Source organism: Haliotis rufescens, unplaced genomic scaffold, assembly GCF_023055435.1.
Source record: "Haliotis rufescens isolate VD_foot unplaced genomic scaffold, xgHalRufe1.0.p SCAF_10, whole genome shotgun sequence".
In the NCBI taxonomy this organism is placed as follows: Eukaryota; Metazoa; Mollusca; class Gastropoda; order Lepetellida; family Haliotidae; genus Haliotis; species Haliotis rufescens.
This window is the reverse complement of record NW_025963780.1, coordinates 37,759,966-37,781,612: the sequence shown is the minus strand read 5'-3', so window position 1 is coordinate 37,781,612 and position 21,647 is coordinate 37,759,966. Positions and strand designations below refer to the sequence as shown.

At 39.9% G+C, this 21,647-nt stretch overlaps 1 protein-coding gene across 1 annotated transcript; it reads left to right on the top strand.

Annotated features, from left to right (window-relative positions):
- Positions 1 to 7,975: 7,975 nt before the first annotated feature.
- On the top strand, positions 7,976 to 21,421 carry LOC124142675 (sodium- and chloride-dependent taurine transporter-like). The gene is made up of 6 exons (XM_048386011.1): positions 7,976 to 8,139; positions 16,337 to 16,468; positions 18,320 to 18,593; positions 19,707 to 19,839; positions 20,096 to 20,230; positions 21,404 to 21,421. Exons 1-6 carry the CDS (start codon positions 8,025 to 8,027, stop codon positions 21,419 to 21,421), a joined length of 807 nt encoding a protein of 268 aa, XP_048241968.1. The 5' UTR covers positions 7,976 to 8,024.
- The last annotated feature ends 226 nt before the right edge of the window (positions 21,422 to 21,647 follow it).

The following is a 21,647-nucleotide window of genomic DNA, read 5'->3' as shown; positions in this document are numbered from 1 at the left end:
CAGCATTGAAAACGCACCACCATGAAAATGGATGTATTTTTATCCGGGCTTAAGTCATATGAACATATATAAGTGAATGAGTAATATATGACGTTCTGGACGAAGCATGATGAAGAACAGCTCGTCAAAACACATTCCTAAATTTTTGTGAGCGACATCGCCAAAACGCAACAAATTGCGTGCACATCATGGAAAACGTGTTTTGTTTCACGGGAAGCATGCAGAATAGGGCTATAAAAAACAGACTTTTGAAAGCCACATCACTTGTTGCTGCAGACGTAAAGGGTACTGACACAAGAAATGCCAAGATTAACAGTAGTGGAACGTGAACGTAAACGTGCCTTGGGCATGCTTCAAGTTGGTACGTCAAGTAGAGTCGTTGCACAACGGTTTCAATGCCATCATTCAACAGTCCTCAGGCTAATGAACAGATACCAGCAGACAAGAACCACCAGAGATCGACCACGTCCGGGTCAACGTCGTGTAATTACACCACGTCAGGATCGCCATATTGTTCGCGGCATCTTCGTGATCGTACACTTCTGGCTACCAGAACTGCAGCAACCGTACAAGGCCGACGGGGTTTGATCAGCACTGACACTGTACGTCGACGTCTTCGCTCAGCAGGGCTACGTGCTCGACGCCCATATGTTGGACACGTACTCACTGATAAACATCGAAATGAACGTCTGCGTTGGGCCAAAAGGCATCGCCATTGGAGATTGCGGCAGTGGCATGGTGTGCTGTTCTCTGATGAGTCCCGTTTTCATTTACGGAATGCTGACGGTCGACTGCGAGTGTGGCGTCGACGTGGAGAACGTTACCACAATGACTGCGTTGTACAGACAGATCGATGGGGGGTGTCATGGTGTGGGGCGGCATCAGTCATAACCATCGAACAGAGCTCCGTGTTTATCGTGGAAGAGTTAATGCCCTTTACTACAGGAATAACATATTGGCAAATGACGTCATCCCATTCTTTCATCAGCACCAGGATATGCACACCTTCCAGCAAGATAATGCAAGAGCGCACACAGCACGTGTTTCAACACAGTACCTAGCGAACAATAATGTGCCTCTGCTTCCATGGCCAGCCCTGTCACCCGATTTATCGGCAATTGAACATCTATGGGATTACCTGGGTCAACGCCTCTCACGTCGTCTGCAAGTACAGAACCTGAGAGAACTTGAAGATACACTACGTCAAGAGTGGAATGCCCCAGAACACTATTCGCAGACTTATTCGATCACTGAGAAGACGTTGCATGGCCTGTGTTGCTGCTAATGGCGGACATACCAGATATTGACTTTTCATTTTAACGCTATGTGTCTTCCTTACACTGATGACGTAAATGTAATTACTGTGTGGTATTCCTGTTTCCTTTGTCGTCTTTCTTAATAATCCGTCTATGTCTGGTCATTGCTCAAGTTGTTTTTGTAATATTTCAAGATTTATTGCTGGTGCGTTTTCAATGCTGTTCAGTGTATGTATGCATTGTCATACCATTGTCATGTTGCAACACTGTCACTGTCACTGATAATAAATTTATGGCCCCTGAAAACTCAGATGGCTCCCCTTTTTTTTAAAATACCTGAAAAAAAGAACTTTGAATTTTTTTCGAAACTTTATTCATTTCAAGAAAAAGCCGGAAAGTAAATCCAACGCAGAGACGCACTTAAAAACAAAACCGGCCCGTTACAAAGCCCAATGCACAGCCGCAACGGACTTGCGTCAAAACAGAAGTGATGGGCGCACTTTGTAACAACGGACTTGATAAATGATAAACAATGTCAAACTTGCAATCTCACAACTTTTGGAAAGGCTGTCGGTGAAATAATGTTCTCAAACTAGCAGTGTTCTCTCATGCTCCCAGTTTCTGTAATACTTAGGGAGGTGGGTCTTTAGCACCATTGTGTCATGGATAGTGTTGTCTTTCAGTATTCATATTCCACTGCGAGAATATGCATCCAGAGCGACATCTGGATAATGGATCTGTCCATTATCCAGATGTCGCTCTTCAACACAGACGTGAATTCGGACCTGTACTCAAGATAGTTGTCGTACTGCTCGGGTAGTTCCAGCACATAACCACAGGTGTGAGCCACAGGATGACGTTATATTCCCTTCAGTGTGTTGAACCTCACAGCGATGGATTTCTGCTTCCCAGAAGCATCGACTAGCAGGAGATCAGAACCGATACAAAATCTGAGTAGCTTTGCCAACATATCGGATTCTAGTTCTTTAAAAAAACTTGATAAGAAACTTTGAAGAAGCTGTTTGACAAGATGACATTGTTTCTTGAAATGTGAAGAGTTTGACCACCTTTCTGACATTTGGGATCTGTCCACATGATCATTCCTCAGAAAGTATTGCATATTTTCTGTCCCCGCATCAGGGCGCACTCTCTCTGGGCATCCTTGATATGTTGATACAGCATCAATGAAATAACTTGCTACAAGCTTTGGATTGTTATTCGTGTTCCATGCATGCAACCATATGATGTTACGTGAAAATCCATCAATGCATCCATGAATGCAAATTCCGCAGGGCTTCAATTTGTCATACCGATCGATATGCCACACAGCGTTTTTTTAGGTCCTGATGAGAGGTGCTTTCGGCGCTCCAGTCTTCTTTTACTACGACGTTTCACATCCCGAGGATCAACGATACCAAGCAATATTCTTACAGTTTCTTTGTCAACAGTCAAACCATTTTCCCTACACCTTTGATGCATCCATCGATAGCCATGTAGCATACCAGAGGCTCACATTCAGACAAGATGAAGAGAGATATCAACCAGCTTTGATTTTCCTTTTCTCCGATAGAGCTTCATTTTTGCAAGTTTTCTTTTCAGTGTGCATTCACTTATCAAAATCTTGTGATCATGAACCAGAAAATATAGAATGTCTTTATTGCTCAAATCTAAGCATACGTATGTTCGAATGATGTTAACACACCTCTCCATAGTTTGAGGTTAATAGGTATTCCAAAATAGCTGTTGACTCTATTTAAAGCATTTAAGTAGAAATTTCCAGATACTAAGTGGAAATTTCCAGTTAGTAAGTGGAAATTTCCAGATACTATGTGGAATTTTCCAGATACTAAGTGGAAATTTCCAGTTAATAGGGATATGAATTGTTTTTTGGACATGGCCCTAAAAGGCTTCCGTAATATTGTCCTCGAAAATATCTTGAAAAAATAATTATGCCTAAGACCATTGAAAAAACATCAAACCGCCTGCAACAAACAATAACATTCTTTTTCACATTATTTAGGGTAGATCTCTCTTCAATGTTCTCTTGTGAACCTACTTGTTGAAATACTTTCAAATATCATTTGGTGGTGTACAAATTGGATTTAAATTATGATCTTTTTTTTTCATAAATTTAGTTTTAAAAAGTCGTGTCTCTTTTGGATCTGTATGCACCAACAGCGTGTGATGCCCATAGTTTGTAGTATAGTAACGGCGCTTGGTGTATATTTTGTATCTGAAACTCCGTAAAATATACTAAAATTAGCCGCACAGGAATATGCAATTAAACCCCATTTGAATGCCTTTCCAACGACACTAGAGCTACGGACATGAAGAGAGTCATCTTTAAAAAAGGATATATTTAAAAGTTCTGCATACACAACATGGCAAATTGGCATTATGTATAAGCATCGAATGTTGCATTCGGTTATTTTGTTGACTTTGTCGGCCCAGATATAGTCGTTTTCTACCATCATTGTCACTCAAGAGCCAGATTTTGTCAGAGCGTTTGCTATGTGTGAAGACTGTCAATATCTACTACATACGAAAAATCCAGACCCGTAGGTTTAAATATATATGGTTTAAAATTAAAAAAATAATTAACTTTAAAGAGGATAATTAACCAAAATTGGTCATCAAATGTTCATCTGTGCCGTCTATAAACAACAAACGCACAAACATAGGATGCAATACATCCTCAGTATATGTAAACACAACACAAAATGAACAATGACTGGATAAAAAACTACATACATTGTATGAACAACTGTCCATGGATATATTACATTATTTAAGATACGCTTTTAAGTTAAAACAGCCTATCAAAGTCTATTAAAAAAAACAACCCAACATGAATAATATTATATTATTATCCCCCATCCAACAAAGTTGGCGGGAGATATAGAAACGGGCTCCGTCCGTCACGTTTCGTTTCTGGAGCATAACTCATAAACCGTTCTTTATTTTTTTATCAAACTTTGCAGGTCTGTCAGGTACATGCTGAACTGGTGCCTTTTGCTATTTAGAAATTTTATAATTTTTTATTTGTTACGTTTCCATGGCAACAAGATGGACTTAGGTTCTGCGAGGGTAGGGTTCGTTTCCGGAGCATAACTCATAAACCGTTCAATATCTTTTCATCAAACTTTGCAGGTTTGTCAGGTATATGCTGAACTGGTGCCTTTTGCTATTTAGAAATTTTAGAAATATAATTTTTTTACGTTTCCATGGCAGCAAGATGGACTTAGGTTCCAAACTCTTCTTTTTTTTACAATTTCCATGACAAGTTCCACCTCGGTTAAAAAAGGTTAGGGTTTGTTTAGATTTAATTATGTCATAAATTCTGCAACAGGGGCGGGTGATATAGCCACGTTAGTGGCAAACTCTTGTTTTCTTTTAATGCGGGCCATTCTATAATATACAAGGTGGGCGAATAGTTTTGGAACAACCGCAGAACGGGTATGAAAAAACAAATACTAACTACCGGCCCTGAGCAATAGCGTAAAGCGTACAATGCGACAGAAAAAATACTGCCTTGTGAAACCCCCTAATCCTGATTATAATGATCGGACAGGGTGAGTCCAACACGAACCTGAAATTGTCAGATAAAAACCGATATTAAATTAGCCTTTTCGAGATTGAAAACGATACATACAGCTTGTTGTCTGTTGACAATAGCATTTGTAATGAATGATTCTAAACCAACCAAATGGTTAATTAAACTTCGTTTTTTACGGAAGCCGCATTGGTTTTATTTGATTAGATTGTTGGTTTCTAAACACCAAACTAAAGATTAGCTATCTGTATGGTCCCTGTCAGGCTTTTGAAGGAAAATGTCCCGTTATCCAGATATCATAAAAATATTTTGTGGTGTTTGGAAACAAGATTCAGGCAAGTGTTTTAAGTGCTGATAATTGATTTCATCAACTCCTGTTGAAGTATCATGAACTTGAGCCAAGGCAGTGTGTAGCTCATGTAGTACAACTACTTTATAATAATCTCAGCCATTGTCAGAATTAAAATTCACTTTTTCCTCTCGTTGTTTTTGATATTTCTGAAGTTTTGAATGAATTAGATGGAGATGAAATGCATATAGAAGTATACAGAAGGTCTCCTAAGTGTGTCACTTGTTCCTAATCCATACGATTTTCCGCCATGTTTAAAAAATGAATAAATGAAACAAGCAGTGTTCGCCGCAATAAGACATCTGATACTGAGATCTATTGCTTCATAAACTAGCAGGTTGAATGTATCACGTGCACGTTTTGTTTGTTTTCGTTTAACGCCGCTCTCAGCAATATTCTAGCTACATGTATATGACGGCGGAACTTATCACAAACACATGGAAAAGTATTTCAATTGATCTCCTGAAACAACACGGGTGAGTGAGTGAGTGAGTTAAACTTTAACGTCGCATCGGCATTATTACAGCCATAAAGCGACGAGACCAAGTTAATATATTTACAATTTTGATTTTTATGCAAAGTTTAATTTGAAAACAAGTTGTGAAAGATATTTGAGCATATATTTAGAAACAATTTATGAAACATATTTGAGCATGACAATATGAAATATGCAGCTTTAAAACACTGGCTATATAAAGGGCACCAGTAACCAAAGCTAGGCCACCTCGCTGGGGATCATTGGAACTTACAGTACCTCTGCTTCCTGCATGATACTCCAGCAGGATTTACGTCATCACTTTAGCTACTGGTGGTTGTGCACAATATAAGCCAATATCAAAACAATACACAGTAATGAGATGGCTTAAAAACACTGGTTGATGATAGTGACATCGATTATGTGAGGATTACGTGTCACAAAGGGGGACAATAATTTTACGATACTTTAACCCCCTGGACCGAGACTTCATTAATGTCAGTTGATGACTGGTTGGTTGGTTGGTTGTTTAACACCGCACTCAGCAATATTCCAGCTATATGACGGCGGACTGTAAATAATCGAGTCTGGACCAGACAATCCAGTGATTAATATCATGAGCATCGATCCACGCAATTTGGGTTGCTGAAGATCTTTTTTACCCCGGATCTTCACGGGTCGTCATTTGATGATAGCATCACACCAAATTTAAAAACAAGCATTTGTTTATTCATATACATATTTACAAGGAAATTCATATGCTGCTTAGTAAGTGTAATGTGTAATGATTTTTGTACGGATCACATAATCATTGGCAAATGATCATGTAAGTATTTAGTTTGTTGCTTACTCCCAGGATGGGCAGAATGTAGTAATAATAGATATAGATTTAGAAACCAAGAACAAAAGAAACACGAGTGTATATTGGCGTTGCTGTCGAAAAGACTGTCCAGCCACAATCAACACTTCAAACAGCTTTATCACAACTTATCGTGATGTACGCAACCATCCTGGATATGACAAGGACGTTGTCATTCAAGAATTCCTCCCAAACCTGAAAACCAAAGTTTGGAGTGAGAGGAAGCCAGTTCTAACAACCCAAACAACTACAAGTATGTAGACCTCAGGAATGGCTCAATATTGTAAATGATTCGATTAAGGTTTATGTGCTCAGCTGCACATGATATTCAGGATTCACAGCTGTCGTGTATCCACATTACCATTTCATGTGGCATAATCTCCTGAAGTTTGTTATTCCCTACATTACCATTTACATATTCACATATTAAGTGCTGACAACGAACCATCTGGTGAATAATAACAATTGGTTTGGAATTACCAAAAGATGATGACTGAAGTTAAAATTGCCTCACGTGATCTTTCCAAAGCATCCCGTGGCGGTCGGGTAGCCTAGTGGTTAAAGCGTTCGCTCGTCACGCCGACGACCCGGGTTCGATTCCCGACATGGTTGCAATGTGTGAAGCCCATTTCTGGTGTCCCCCGCCGTGATATTGCTAAAAGCGGCGATGAAATAGTTATAGATTAGAGTTAATTCTTCCTAAGAGCGAATATCCGAGGATTCGACCTTGAACGGTTCAACATGATGAAGTTACTTGACGTTTCCGAATGTGACATCATACGTTTACAAAATAATTTCTGGCTGCCAAAACGAACGAGAACAGTTGAAGAGGTTTTTTTAAAACAGGATAGTTTTGTCTGACGACATTGTCCAGATCATTGAAGCTAAGTGTATACAATGGTAGTCATGAAAACAACAGTCAAGATGGCGGCCACATGCTAAACACATGGTTGTTGGAATCTCAAAGAATATATATTTTTGAACCTTAAGCTTATCTTGCAATAGAGAAGTTAATGTAGACGGACGTGCTTCTTGTTATCCCGGTTCCCGCCAAAAGAAATTCAAATAACCCTGGGCATTATCATTTCAAGCACAATGTCTGATAAATACCTTGGACACAACCCCAAATAAAATCTACATTTGATGGTATCTTGCTTTCTCTTCATTCCATTTTCTGGGTTAATGTACAAATAATTAAGAAATTGGTTTTCAATGAGGATCCAAACACATTTTTGTACAATGCATTTGACAACGATTCATAAATATAACCTCAGAGGGCACTGGGTTCTACATTTGTTTCATGGTAATAAAGTCACTTAATAATGTCATGTCTATATGGGTCCATGCACTTTTATGATTTATATATTTATATATCCTAGCAGTGATATTTAACGTCTATCTGTTGCCTTTATTTATTCCATTACTACCTCTGTATCACGCTGGCTCGCTGATGCAGCAACAGCGGTAAACGCGTCGTCTATTTGCGTTAGTATAGTGGAATTCAACAGTAGCGTTTTTATCTCGTTCCAGCTATGGCACCTGAACGTTGGCGTCACCACTTGGACTACCTCATCACCCTCCTCGGTGGCAGTATTGGCTCTGGTTCACTCATCAAGTTCCCGTATTTATGTATGCGAAACGGCGGAGGTAAGTAGTGAGTGAGGGAGTTAAAATTTAACGTCGCATCTGGACCAGACAATCCAGTGATCGATATCATGAGCATCGATCCATGCAATTGGGATCAATGACATGCATCAACCAAGTCAGCGAGCCTGACCACCCGATCCCGTTAGTCACCTCTTACTGTTTCAGCCATATAGCGACTAGACCAAGTTAATTTATTTACAATTGGGCAATTTATGGACAGTAATATTTAAAAACAATTTAGGAAATATATCTGAGCATAACACCGTGATGTATACAGTTTTAAAACGGAGGTAAGTAACATTGTACAATACTTTTCTTCGTCAAACATACTGAGCAATTTGACTGGTTACCGGTCAAAATATATTGTCAAAATGTTTACACAACGTGATGCAAACTGGTCTGTGTGATGTGACATTGCCTGAAAAATGAGACTGGCTTCTGTGCAGATTATTTGATATGATTGGTTGGTTTGTTGTTTAACGCTTCACTCAGCAATATTCCAGCTATATGGCGGCGGTCTGTAAATAATCGAGTCTTGACCAGACAATCCAGTGATTAATATCATGAGCATCGATCCACATAATTGGTCTTTTTGTTTGGTTTGTTGTTTAACGCCGCACTCAGCAATATTCCAGCTATATGGCGGCGGTCTGTAAATAATCGAGTCTGGACCAGACAATCCAGTGATTAATATCATGAGCATCGATCCACATAATTGGTCTTTTTGTTTGGTTTGTTGTTTAACGCCGCACTCAGCAATATTCCAGCTATACGCAATTGGGATCGATTACATGCATCAACCAAGTCAGCGAGCCTGACCACGCGATCCCGTTAGTCGCCTTTTACGACAAGCATAGTCACCTTTTACGGCAAGCATGGGTTGCTGAAGACCTATTCTACCCCGGAATGTTTGATAAGAACTAGGTACACCTAAGTGCAAAGTGGGTTTATGTGCAGTGGTGTAGGACGTGGCAAAAGCTGTCTGACAAATAGATGCAAATATTACGAGGCAGGTTTAAGATGCAACAGCAGGTATATTGATCACACAGCATTATATTACACACACAGTGACTTAATTTCACATAAGTCACTGATCACAACGTCTGTACATAGACGGAAACTGGGCACCAGTTCGTAGAGCATGTTCTAACACGTGGTAACAATTTCCCTGCTTCTAATATTATTCTAAAAAGGCAAAGATGAACAAATAACAACCTGAAGTAAAACAAACGTATGAATTAAGAGCTATTAAGATAAATATACTCATGTGCGAATGTTTTTTTACTCGGACTTCTGTGTCGCTAACGTATATTTTTTTTTAATTGTCTAGAACATTGTTCGATTGTAATTCCAATTATACCCTATCCGAGAGTGATGGGCATTTTCAAATTAAAAAAATATGGACACTTATAGATCAATACATCTACTCTTCTTTTCATAATACATATATGATACATTTTGCTAAAATCAGAACACCAAGATTTCAAAATGCATTCTGAAATTGTATTATATAGAATATTCTATCGTCCTTGTTTCGAGCTCCACATTTGGTTCCTATTGTCCATTATATTTGCAATTGATTTACAAGAAATGGTCCCATTCATCCTGGCATGTCCATGTTACTGCGCGTGGCTCCACTGTCCACGATAGGGAGATCTGGCCTTTGTTTATTACACACTTCAAGGGCGGGGACTAGTGACGACTACCGCATGTGAGACGAAGGGCGGACGGTAAAAGGGGCAAGCAGAGATGGTAGGGATAGTTGATCTTGACGATAGATAAAGGAGATCATATAAATGTGCAGACACACTGAAACAATATATACTACACACAAAAAAAATGGGAACACCAAAATATTCTGTTATAAAAAGGAACATTTAATGACATGTGATCGTATCATTACAATTGTGCATTAGTAGATTATCAAGCTTCAAAACTAAAACATTTACAGGTAGCTGTCATTGAAAAGCACACACGAACAAGTCGAATAAGAAATTTGGGGTCAAAAAAGGAAATCACAATGTCAATAGCGAGTGTGTCCTCCACGTTGTTTGATGCATTCGGTGCATCTTCGCCTCATGGATCTTGCAAGGGTGCGAAGGGTAGCCTGTGGAATCGCCTGCCATTCCATTTGGAGCCACTGAACCAGAACCTGAAGAGCTGGTGCGACTCCATGATTGTCCCTGACACGTCGTCCCAGGATACCCCAAAGATGCTCAATTGGAGCAAAATTCGGTGAATATGCTGGCCACTGCATCACAGTCACATTGTTCTGTTGCAGTCTCTAACGACTCTAGCCCGATGTTGTCTGGCATTATCATCTTGCAGGATTGCTCCTGGACCAATAATGATTAACTGTGGTAGGACAAGAGGGCGCAAATTCTCGTCACGATACCTCACTCCATTCAAATTGCCTTGAACAAGATAGAGAGGTGTTCGGTGATGCAAACTGAAGCCTCCCCATACCATCACAGAGCCACCGCCAAACCTGTTTCTTTCTCGTACAGTGGCATCATCATAACGTTCTCCAGGACGTCTCATAACCCTTACCCTTCCATCATTATGCTCAAGAAAGAAGCGGGACTCGTCAGTGACGAGAACACTTGACCATTGTTGATTATCCCATCTCTAATGTGCCCTTGCCCAGGCAAGTCTTGCAGCTCGGTGATGAGGACGAAGATGAGGACGTACAGCTGGACGACGTGACCTTAAATGAGCAGCATTGGGGCGGTTCCTGATGGTCGATACGCTTACGTTGGTGTGTGTTGCTTGTCGGAGTTGCAGTCTCAAAGCACTGGCTGTTGTGAACCGGTTCCGAAGGGCTTGCAGCACAACGTATCGGTCATCTTCCCTGGATGTTACTCTGGGTCTACCAGAACGCGGTCTGTCCTGCACTCTCCCTGTTGTCTGGAACCGTTCCCTCACTCGGTGAATGACAGGCGGTGACACTTGAAGACGACGGGCAACATTCCTTATGGATGCACCATCTTGTAGCCACGCTATGGCCCTAATCCTGTCGTGAATGCTTAACGGTCTTCGCTTGGGCATGTTTAAGGAAATGTGTAACTTCACAGTGTCTGAAGCTTCTTTATAAAGAAAAGTTGTCACCAACTGCATGGGAATTCTGACTTTCACGTGCACTAGGTTGTTGTGTTTTGGCGTTTTAATCTGACATGGCGAGGGAGTCTTTCTGCACCCAAGTTTTTTCCTGTTTAAGCATTTAATCAATTTGACCAAATTCTTCAAAAAATGAAGCACTTGCAAAAATGCATGACTCAACACGTCATTTAAAGTGCCCTCAGTGCACACAAAAAGTTGCATTTACTGAAGTTCATAAATGACCAAGCCACGTTAAGTTTTATACATGGCTATGAAATTTAGGGGTGTTCCCATAATTTTTGTGTGTAGTATATTTAAACATTCTTTCTAAAAAGAATTAAATAAATTTTCGACCTATTCCTAAAATCCGTCGCTTATACATGTACAGTTATTATATAAAGATGTTCCATACTTTATATTATAAACATCTATGTATTCAAGGTTAAAGAAACGCGTTAATTTTGGCATAACTATGTCTGCGTTAGTGCAGACAACCACATTTATATCGGTCAGACGTTGATGTCTCTTTCTATTTACTTGTTTTTGGACCACCTCCGTGGTCTAGTGGTAGAGAGTCCGCCCGTAGAGCGGAAGGTCCGATCCCCGGCCGCGTCATACCAAAAGACGTTAAAAGATGGTACTTGTTGTTACCCTGTCTGGCGCTCGGCATTAAGGGGCTAAAACAAGGACTGGTCGGCTCGGAGTCAGTATACTGTGTCTGAGTGGGGTATTCATGTTAAACTGCGACATGGTATCTCAGTGAGCTAGCCCTATAAATCGGCATCAGTCCAGACTAGTACAAGCGCACATACACACACACAAACACACACACACACACACACACACACACACACACACGTATAAGTGCAATTATCTTGGACGCGACGTTAAACCCCATTTCACCTCACCTCACCTACTTGTTTTTGGTATTGAGTGGGTCTTGGAGTAATTAATACTTTACGTTTTTGTAAAAGATCAGTTTTGTTTTTCATATTTGGTAATGTGGGTTATAAAAACTGTGCTTAGATTTTCCCTATATGTTGTTATCCATTCTGTGGTATAGTCATTTCATAACCCACCTTTTGATATCTGGGCCAGGTGCCATCGGCCTATTAATCAAGACCCGTGAAGATTCCGGGGTAGAATAGGTCTTCAGCAACCCATACTTGCCGTAAAAGGCGACTAACGGGATCGGGTGGTCAGGCTCGCTGACTTGGTTGATACATGTCATCGATCCCAATTGCGTGGATCGATGCTCATCCTGTCAATCACTGGATTGTCTGGTCCAGATTATTTACAGACCGACGTCATAAAGTTGGAATATTGCTGAGTGCGGCGTTAAGCAAATTAATCATGATGCTCGGTTAAAAACACCCATAACAAAATATGCACCTTGTACTAAAAATATGAACAACCGCATATACATGCGTTTTTTCTCTTCTTTGAGATTCCAACCTATGAACAGCGGTTGCAAGACTAAGGACCGTAACGTGCTTACATGCAGTCAATAGCGGCGCCCTAGCATTTCAAATTTCAAGAATGTTTGGACACTATATAAAACCCATAAACCCATTAATCAGAGGCATCAGTATGTACAGAGTTAAGTGTTCTTATAATAATGGGTAATAGTATTATCATATTAGGTGCCGTCGTGTCAAGGAGAACTATATTAAGATATAGTTAGGCAATCAATTATTATCAATTAAATTAAATCAACTATAACTCAATCAGACTCTTTTCTTAAAATTCAAACCTTAATATCACAATAATCAGTATGTAAGAAATTGTGTTCTCCACAAGATACTCAATTAAACCGATTTCCTGTTTAGCCCTGTATCAGTTTGATTAGTTTGCATGTTACACTACAACGCAGAAGTTTGTTGTCGTCTTCTGCAGTAAAATTGCGAATAATCCGCGGATAAGTTGCAAATAATTCGCGAATTATCTGAATAATTTTATTGTTTATGGCACTAATTAGGAGTTTTTTGGGACTGTGACGCCGCCAACACGTTGCAGGTCATGGCAATTGTCTCCATACACACTATGTATACTATGATGCTACACTGTGAATCCATACATGGGCAGGTTATGTAATATGTGATAAATACATGTAATATATCCCTGCTCTAATAATGCTGTCAATAAATATTCTTATTGACATGAATATAATCAGGTGTCCTGATGTCTAGCAAAGCGATTTTATTTCAAATCATTTTCCCCAAAATGTATGTAAATGTCTTTTTATTTTGACAAATTAAATATTACCTAGGCTGATTTTGTCCGAGCATTCGGGTACTTCTTCATTAGGGGGGCGCTCGGCGGCAAGCTTTTGCCTTTTCGGCGGCGTGTCCTTCACGTCTGTCAGTAAAGACAATGCCATCTTTCACAATTTCATCATAATTTGTTTTTTTAGGGGGGGGGGGATGTGTTTACATCATAATATGATAGATTGAGCAGCAGACGACACATGTCGTTTACGTGTTTGTTCAACTGATTATTTTCAAAACATATTTCTGAAGATGTTTGTGTTATTGTAGTCACCAGAATTGTCCAGATTGGAGAGTATAATGTCAAAATCATCGTCACTCCATTCATTTGCAGGGTCGAGATAGACATCAGCAAAACTTCCTATATCAAAAGTTCCCACTGACACGGAATTCGTGAGCTCCGCCATGTTTATGGGCAAGCACAAAGTGCACATGCATATCCTTACGCGGTAAAGAGGCCGTTAAACCAGCTGTTTCAATCAGAGGGGGTTTATTGTGATTTAATAGCCTCTGATTGACCAATCAGAATCTAGTAAATTCCAAATTCATGGTAGAATAAATTTCGATGATGTTTTGTACAAAACTAAATTTTAAAATTGATAGAATGAATTTATATCTGAGTTTGTTACTGGCTGTATTCTCGAAGGGGGTTGACGTAGTGTACAATTATTGTTCCCCGGGGAGGATATCGTAAGTCCATGCCATCCAAAGAATATTCCTGACTACTTCTCCTTTAATCGTAGAATATATGTTCTTTTAATTTGGCTAAATTTGTCAATAATAGCCAACACCTGACGGGAAGATGTAAATCAGGCTGGTGTCCATGCAGCTAAAGTCCCCATGGTCCCTAGTATGGTGATCTACCTTCTACATCACTTTATGATTACATACTAGTTTAAATATATTTCTGTGATAAGTCTAGTTATTTTACTGTCCTTCGTTGGCAGGTTTTTATATAAGTCCCAATTATTTATTATGTTTGACCCTTGATAGTTACGATATGGCTGAAATATTGCCAATGTGACTTTAAATTTTACTTCACTCACTCACTGTGGGTAACATATGCTCATTGTCATTGTGATATAACACTAGAACGTGTACATTTATACACGTTTAGCACGTACTGAACAGGTTATTACAATCAGACAGACGGTCAGTAAGACAGCTAATTGTATTAGTTTGTAGTTAATGTGTTGTATACATCAACTGTCGTCAGTAGATCTAAGTCAGTGCATCTTTGTGTTTTTCTCCAGATATTAAACAGCGCATTCAAGTAATGCTTTCGTGAATGTGTTGCGTGGTAATTAACGCTAACATTCGTTTTGATGTCCCATATGAGTACAATGTGAACCCTGTAATCTTGTGCACCTTCATGTATACATATCCTGTCGATATATTGCTGGACTATTTAATAACCAGTGTATGTCCATATTGTGTTCAGAATGATCAGTTCAGTGTGGCGACCCGTGAAGATCCGGGGTAGAAAAGGTCTTCAGTAACCCATGCTTGCCGTAAAAGGCGACAATGCTTGTCGTAAGAGGCGGCTGACGACGAAACACAGCAGCGTGAATTTTTTTTATCATTTAGGCCCTTTAATCTCGAACTTAACATACATTTAGATACGTCAGAGAGTGAATTCCCGTTCAAATATTTCCGCGTTACGACCCATCCCAGTGAACAAAAGAAAGTAAGGCAAATCCAAAAAAGGCCTATGCCTAGACTAACAAGCCACAGTCCACAGCAATCTATAAATGTACTTTAGTATCTATTTGGCAAATATTCATAATCACCTTTCAATGATAGGCCAATTGATCAATGATGACGAACACGTCATCGCTGTGTAATCGCCACAGGTTCATGAAAAACTTCGGAAACCTCTCCGTCACATTTATCGTGGCTGTCATTTTGACGTCCCGTATTAGATGAATATTTATTATAGCGCGCTGTAACTATGATTGACTTACTGAGGCAGCCCTAAAGAGACCTTGTTCATCTGGGGATATGTTTGTGGTTGCAACCAAACTACAAGATATGTTTCTGTGGAGCATGTGGAGCAGAAATACGCCCTCCTTTTGGTGAACTATTATATTCCGCATTACACGTTCTAAATAAAATTGTGTAATACATCCCTCGAGGTACGACATAGTGATATAAAACATTATTAGAATTGACTTTCACTTTGTGTGAGTTCATTTGAGTCAATTCTTAAGTATTTTCGATAGACTTCCACCTCGGGTTAGAATAGGTCTTAAGCTACCCATGCTTGCCGTAAAAGGCGACATGCTTGTCGTAAGAGGCGACTGAAGGGATCGGGTACAGGCTTGCTGACTTGGTTGATGCATGTCATCGATCCCAATTGCGTAGATCGATGCTCATGGTGTCAACCACTGGATTGTCTGGTCCAGACCCAATTATGTACAGGCCTCCGTCATGTAGCTGGAATATTGCTGAGTGCGGCGTTAAACAACAAACAAACAAACAAACCTTGATCGAGTGCGAGGGAAGGAATGAGAGTGAGTGAACATCGGTAATATTCCAGCCATAAGGCAATGAGAACAAATAGTCTTTTGAATTATCTGTCGATAAAGGACAGTACAATAGTTAGGTTAATACCACATGTTGAGGACAAAGCGATGGAGGTCTATTTGTTTAAAAAAGTAGACATAAATGTAAGCTCATTTTTCAGAAAGCGACATACGTTAATGAAACACACAGTCGTATTAACAATACGTTTATAGTTTAGAAAATCATTCTGATATTAGTGTTTTTCTTTCTTGTCAGATATGATTGTCATAAGTGTGCAATCTGAAATAAGACGATTTTCTTTTCAGGAGCATTCCTGATACCGTATATTGTCTTCACTTTCATCGGCGCTATTCCCTGTGTGTTCTTGGAAATGGTGATTGGTCAGCTCTCTCAAAGTGGACCTATCAACGTTTGGAACTTATGTCCACCATTTAAAGGTAAACGGAAACTTAAATGTCAGATACATATATGGCGTCGGTCTGTAAATAATCGAGTCTGGACCATACAATCCAGTGATTGACAGCATAAGCATCGATCCATGCGACTGGGATACGATGACATGCACCAACCACATCAACGAGCCTGACCACACGATCCCGTTAGTCGCCATTTACGGCAAGCATGGGTTGCCGAAGACCTATTCGAACCCGGATTTTCACGGTTTTAACAATATTGAGCGGATGGACTTGAGTGAGTGAGTTGAGTGTAACGCCGCTTTGAGCAGGCTTCAATTATAACACGGCGTGTCAGCTATAATGTGGTAGGGGAGCTCGAATTGATGCAGGTCTCTTGCGTTTACCACGTCGGTGAAACCAACGAGTACGGGCATGGCGGGATTTGAGAGTTAATTTGACCTTCAAGGGCTACATAGCCCATAAACCATATATGCTGTCCCTTGGTTGAATGCAACGGAATAGGACCATACGCTACTCATTGAAAGTAGGTCACAATGACTTACCACTGATATACAGTAAACTACGTTTATAACGAACACGCTTATAACGAACTGACGGATACAACAAGCTGATCTTTTTGGTCATGGCCATTTCCTGTATATACGTTGAAAATATGTTTATAACGAACTACGAACTAAATTTAGCGGTCTCTTTGAGTTCATTACAGTGAGTGAGTGAGTGAGTGAGTTGGGTTTAACGCCGCTTTTAACAGTATTCCAGTTATATTGCGGCGTGTCAGCTTAATGTGTGAGGAAAGCCCTAAGTAATGCAGGTCTCGGACGTTTACCACTTTGGTGAAAACCACGAGGACGGGTATGGTGCTGACAAACCTGGAAACATAATCGGGGCGAACCGGGATTCGAACCCACAATCATAGGTTTCTGGCGTGCCAAAGGGACGCAACTCTGCACAGCGTATCGCGGCGCCTTAGGCGACTGGGCCACCCGTGCCCCCTTGAGTTCATTACAACAGTAGTTTACTGTAATAAGATTTTAATCATTTGTCATGGATTTGAATTGCATATAGCCACCAACATTCATAAGGTATCTGCAGAAAAGGGCATTTAATGAAAATGTCAAACTTACTTTAAGAATGGCATCTAATGTGACACTGACCCAACTCAAAGTTCTGTCACGACCTTTTCCGATCTGGACCTCGTCTTAAATTTCAATGTCTGGCACGTAATGCTTCTTGAGTTGTCGTGGACCAGTCGTCTCAGGCGCCGCGATTCGCTGTGCAGAGTTGCGTCCCCTGGACACGCCAGAAACCTATGATTGTGGGTTCGAATCCCGGTTCACCCCGATTATGTTTCTAGGTTTGTCAGCACCATACCCGTGCTCGTGGGTTTCACCGAAGTGGTAAACGTCTGAGACCTGCATTACTTCGGGCTTTCCTCCCACATTAAGCTGACACGCCGCGATATAACTGGAATATTGTTAAAAGCGGCGTTAAACCCAACTCACTCACTCACTCACTCCAAGCGTGTAGAGATTAACGACCACTGGAAGGAGCTTACACGCTCTCGATAAACCTTGAAACAATGTTGACATGCTAACCTCTGTTTCTCTGGTGTTTCCTGCAACACAATTTCGCATATTAGGTAAAACGGTATTGTGGCGTGATGGTATATTACCGCCGTCATATAGCTGGAATATTGTTGAGTGTTGTGTTAAACAAAAAAACAGGCGAATGTTCACTTTATGTGGCTGAATTCTAATGACAGACCCAATCGATTTACCAAATTAGTATGGTGTTGTTTAGGTCATGAAATATAAAAATATGGAAATAAAATATATGGTAAACACAAACTTAAGTGACTCTCACGTTTTGCAGGTATTGGTTTTGGGATTGCTTTGGTGATGTGGCTGTATGTCACCTACTACATGGCCATATTCGCCTGGTTTATGTATTACTTCTACCACTCGTTCCTCGGCAAGCTTCCCTGGGCCAGCTGTGACAACTCCTGGAACACCCCTGCATGTATAGCAAATAGCAACGGAAGCACCTTTAACAGTACAGTAGCTAATGTTACTGGCCTCAGTCACAGTAACTTCACCAATGTCACTGAAACAGTCCCGGGTGTGACTGCTGCAGAAGAGTTTTGGAGGTATGTTCATGGTGGTTTCAAATTTTGCTGTAACTGTTATTATCATAAACATCAACGTTTCATCATCGGAATTTATATAAAGCCAGAACTATGGGTGTATGAGCGTGCGTTTTCCATAATTATGAATGACGTTATACAAATAGGGTTTGGTTTGGTTTGTTTGTTGTTTAACGCAAATCCATCAATCCACTCAGTTGGGATACGATGACATGAATCAACCAAGTCAGCGAGCCGGATCACCCAATCCCGTTTGTCGCCTCACGTGTCAATACACATTGGGTTGTGAAAACTATGATTAATAGTGATCGGCATTGCACCTTCTGGTGTGATTTGCACTGAAGCACAAACTGAAGAACTGAATAAATTCATCTTGAATATGAAAGAAATTACTGAATTTGTCTGATTTTGTTCATTACGATTCAAGAGTTGCGCATATGTTGCGTATCATATGTGTGTACCTGTGAAGATCGGGGTAGAATATAGGTCTTTAGCAACCAATGCTTGCCGTAAAAGCGACTATGCTTGTCGTAAGAGGCGATTAACGGGATTGGGTGGTCAGACTCGCTGATTTGGTTGACGCATGGCATCGTATCCCAATTGTGTGGATCGAGGCTCATGATGTCAATCACTGATTGTCTGGTTCAGACTCGATTATTTACAGACCGCCGTCATATAGCTGGAATATTGCTGAGTGTAGTATTAAACAAACAAACATCATATCTGTGATTTCAAATCCTGTCCCAAACTGGTTGCATCTGGTTTATTGTCTTTGTGTGCTATATGTTTACGTTTAAGTACTTTTAAAACATACCATTTTCAATTTGAGGGTGTGAGTTAAAACACATTACTGTAGTTTAAAAGGGTGTAGAACATAATCTGCAGGGTCAAAGAAAGTATACACCCATGTTTGATGCTGGTTGAAAAGGAAACACATTTTCAACGGTGATGTATTTGATACGGGTATCTTAATTGTGTTCTTTCACCTTACGTTTGAGAGCTTTGACAACTGCTTACGTCCTAGTGATACCGTTCGTAATGTTTAGGTCAAATCAAATAAGGTTTTGGCTTTCTTTTTCCCGGCAATTCATCTCCAGTGATGTTTCTCCTTCCCAGATTCCAGGCGTTACAGATGACTGATGGCCTGGAACATCTTGGTGGTACCCGCTGGCCCCTAGTTGGGTTAATGGGAGTTACCTGTGTGATCATGTTCTTATTCATCTTTCAAGGGATCAGAGTATCAGGAAAGGCAAGTAACCAGTATCGGTGCAGTTTATATACGTGTAGTTATCGCAGGAAGTCATGGCACATGGTCTTCACTTCGTTAGGCCCACTTTGTTCGGACTCCTGTGAAAGGGATACCCTCAAATGATATAATTCTAACTAAACTTTGCTCTGAAACCAGATTGACTTAGACCTTATGTTTACAATTGGCATTGATTATTGTTATGTGAACATAATAATGAAGCATTATACATGGTTGGACAAATCCTCATTTTGTACAGGTCGTGTACGTCACAGTGGGCGTTCCCATCCTCCTCCTTTTGGTCTTCCTCATCCAGGGATGTCTGCTTCCGGGTTCTGCAGATGGAATTTACTTCTATGTGTATCCTAAATTTGAGAAACTTTTGGAACCAGGAGTAAGTTTATGAGCTGATATGTCACCACAAACGCAAATCCTTGTTCACGACGAATATGAAGCAATGCAAATTGAACTCATTCACTTTCAATTTTTGTTTTGATTTAATGTTTTCATAAAATGACTAGCTTGTTTTGTGCGATAGAACTTTTGCTAAGTTGTAATCATGTTTTATGGAGTGGTATAAATGATTGAAACTGAGACTGACTCACATGCCCTGCAACTTGCTTTTTTGTGTAGATGTGGATAGAGGCATGTAGTCTGGCACTGTACTCTTTAAACATAGCCATGGGAAACATCATTACTATGGCTGGACACAACAAAATTACCAACAACTGTTTTAGGTATGTAAATACACAACAAAGTTACAAACGACTGTTTTCAGTATGTAAATACACAGCAAAATAACAAACAGCTATTTTAGGTATGTAAATACACAACAAAGTTACAAACGATTGCTTTCAGTATGTAAAATACTCAGCAAAATTACACACAGCTATTTTAGGTATGTAAATACACAACAAAGTTACAAACGACTGTTTTTAGTATGCAATACACAGCAAAATTACAAACAGCTATTTTAGGTATGTAAATACACAACAAAGTTACAAACGACTGTTTTCAGTATGTAAATACACAGTAAAGTTACATACAACTGTTTTAGGCATGTACAATGTAAATACGCAACAAAGTAACAAACAGCTATTTTAGTTATGTAGGTACAAAACATGGTAAATAAAAGCCTTTTTAATACTAATTTCTGTCATGCCATCGTGCAGGGTTTGCTTGACACTCAAAGTGATTTGCTTTATTCAGCTATATAGCTTCAGAGATGATAGATCTCTAAGAGGATCTGATGACCTCAGCAGCCCTAGTATTAGTTTGATGGCACCTAAACCCGTGAAAATCCGTGTTAGGATAGGTTTTCACCAACCTTTGCTTGTCATAAGAGGCGAGTGTGCTTGTCGTAAAAAGCGACTAACGGGATTGGGTGGCCAGGCTTGCTGATTTGGTTGATGCATATCATCGTATCCCAAGTGCGTGGATCAATGCTCATGATTGTCTTGTCCAGACTCCATTATTTACAATTCGTTGTCATACAGCTGGAATATTTCTGAGTGAGGCGTTAAACAAACAAACAAAACAAAAAACAATGTAATGATTTCTGTTTCAGGGATGTCCTGATTGTTAGCAATCAATGCAAATAAGAAATAAATGCGAGCAATGCAACCGTTGGTAGTTAAAAAATGTGGCATTTCTATTATGCATTTCATCCTCCGAATTCGCTGAAGTCTCTTTTTTATTTATAATTTTCTTGTTGATGGAAACACTCGTCATGAAAATGAAATAACACAACAAAAGCCCAAAACATTGCAGGCACTGAAGTATTTATTATTGCATAGTCAATAGTTTAGTTA